Genomic DNA, 1,185 nt, shown 5'->3' on the forward strand with positions numbered 1-1,185 from the left:
GCCAGCAGCAGATGCTGCTGCTGCTGCTGCAGGCAGCAGCAGCAGCAGCAGCAGGCCTAAGCCAGCAGTGCCCAAGAGCGGCGCCGCAGCTGGCAATTCTGAGCCTCCAAACGCCAGCAGCCTGCCCTCAGCAGCAGCAGCAGCAGCCCCAGCAGCAGCAACAGCAGCAGCACCAGCAGCAGCAGCAGCAGCAGCAGCACCGCCTGTGATTAGGGACATGGGGCCTCCAGCACCTTCGTTTCGCTTTTTAAATAATCCTGTTGGCATTGAGCCTGCGGCGTTTATTGAAGAGGTGGGCTAAGCCAATAAACGCTAAACCCTAAACCCTAGACCCTAAACCCTAAACCCTAAACCCTAAAGCCTGAGTCCTTTGCAAGGGTGACACTGCATAGCGCCCTCAGCGAGCACTAGGGCTTAGTTGAGGGTTTTGGGTCCAGGCTGTAGGGTCTGGGTTGTGGGGCTTGTAATCGAGGGCTTAGGGTTTAGAGTTTAGGGTTTAGAGTTTAGGGTTTAGGGTTTAGGGTTTAGGGTTTGGTGGGTGCGGCACAGGAGGACGAAATACTTCAGCGAGCGATTTCGATATCCCTAGAGGAGTTCATAAGGGAGCAGCAGCAGCTGCAGCAGCAGCAGCACCAGGGCACTTCCGACGGCCCAAGCCCTAAACCCTAAACCCTAAACTCTAAACCCTAAACCCTAGCTTTCGCTCTCTTGTGCATGTCCTGCATGCACTTTGGCCTCGGTGGCTTTTTCTGTCTCTTTCCCAGCAACAGCCCCAAGCCATCTGCTATGCAGTAGCTAGCTGGCCAGCTAGCTAGCCAGCTAGCTAAGTAGCTAGCTAGCTAGCTAGCTACCCAGCTAGTTAGCTAGCCAGCTAGTTAGCTAACCACCTGGCTAGTTAGCTAGCTAGCTGGCTAGCTAGTTAGCTAGCTAGCTAACTAGCTAGACTCCTGGCCAGCTAGTTTCTCAGCTAGCTAGCTGGCTAGCCAGCTAGCTGCGTAGCTCCTTGGCTAGCTAGCTGTGTGGCTAGCTAGCTGTTTGGCTAGCTAGCTGTTTGGCTTCTGAGGCATCTGGACCTTTAGCTAGCTAAGTAACTGGCTAGCTGCTTCCGTAGCCAGCGAGCCACCTGCACACAGCAACAGGCAGCTAGCTATCTGGCTAGCTAGCTGCGGGGCTAGCTAGCTAGCC

General features: G+C 55.1%; 1 protein-coding gene across 1 annotated transcript; it reads left to right on the forward strand.

The window, feature by feature from the left end:
* Nucleotides 1-5: 5 nt before the first annotated feature.
* ETH_00037595 (uncharacterized protein) lies at nt 6-669 on the forward strand (the record flags this gene model as incomplete). The annotated part of the gene is made up of 2 exons (XM_013379631.1): nt 6-292; nt 550-669. Coding segments are annotated over 2 exons (407 nt in total), but the record flags the coding sequence as incomplete, so codon positions are not given.
* Between the last annotated feature and the right edge of the window lie 516 nt (nt 670-1,185).

The sequence above is a fragment of the Eimeria tenella genome, genomic scaffold (assembly GCF_000499545.2).
Source record: "Eimeria tenella Houghton genomic scaffold, Eth_scaff3689, whole genome shotgun sequence".
In the NCBI taxonomy this organism is placed as follows: Eukaryota; Apicomplexa; class Conoidasida; order Eucoccidiorida; family Eimeriidae; genus Eimeria; species Eimeria tenella.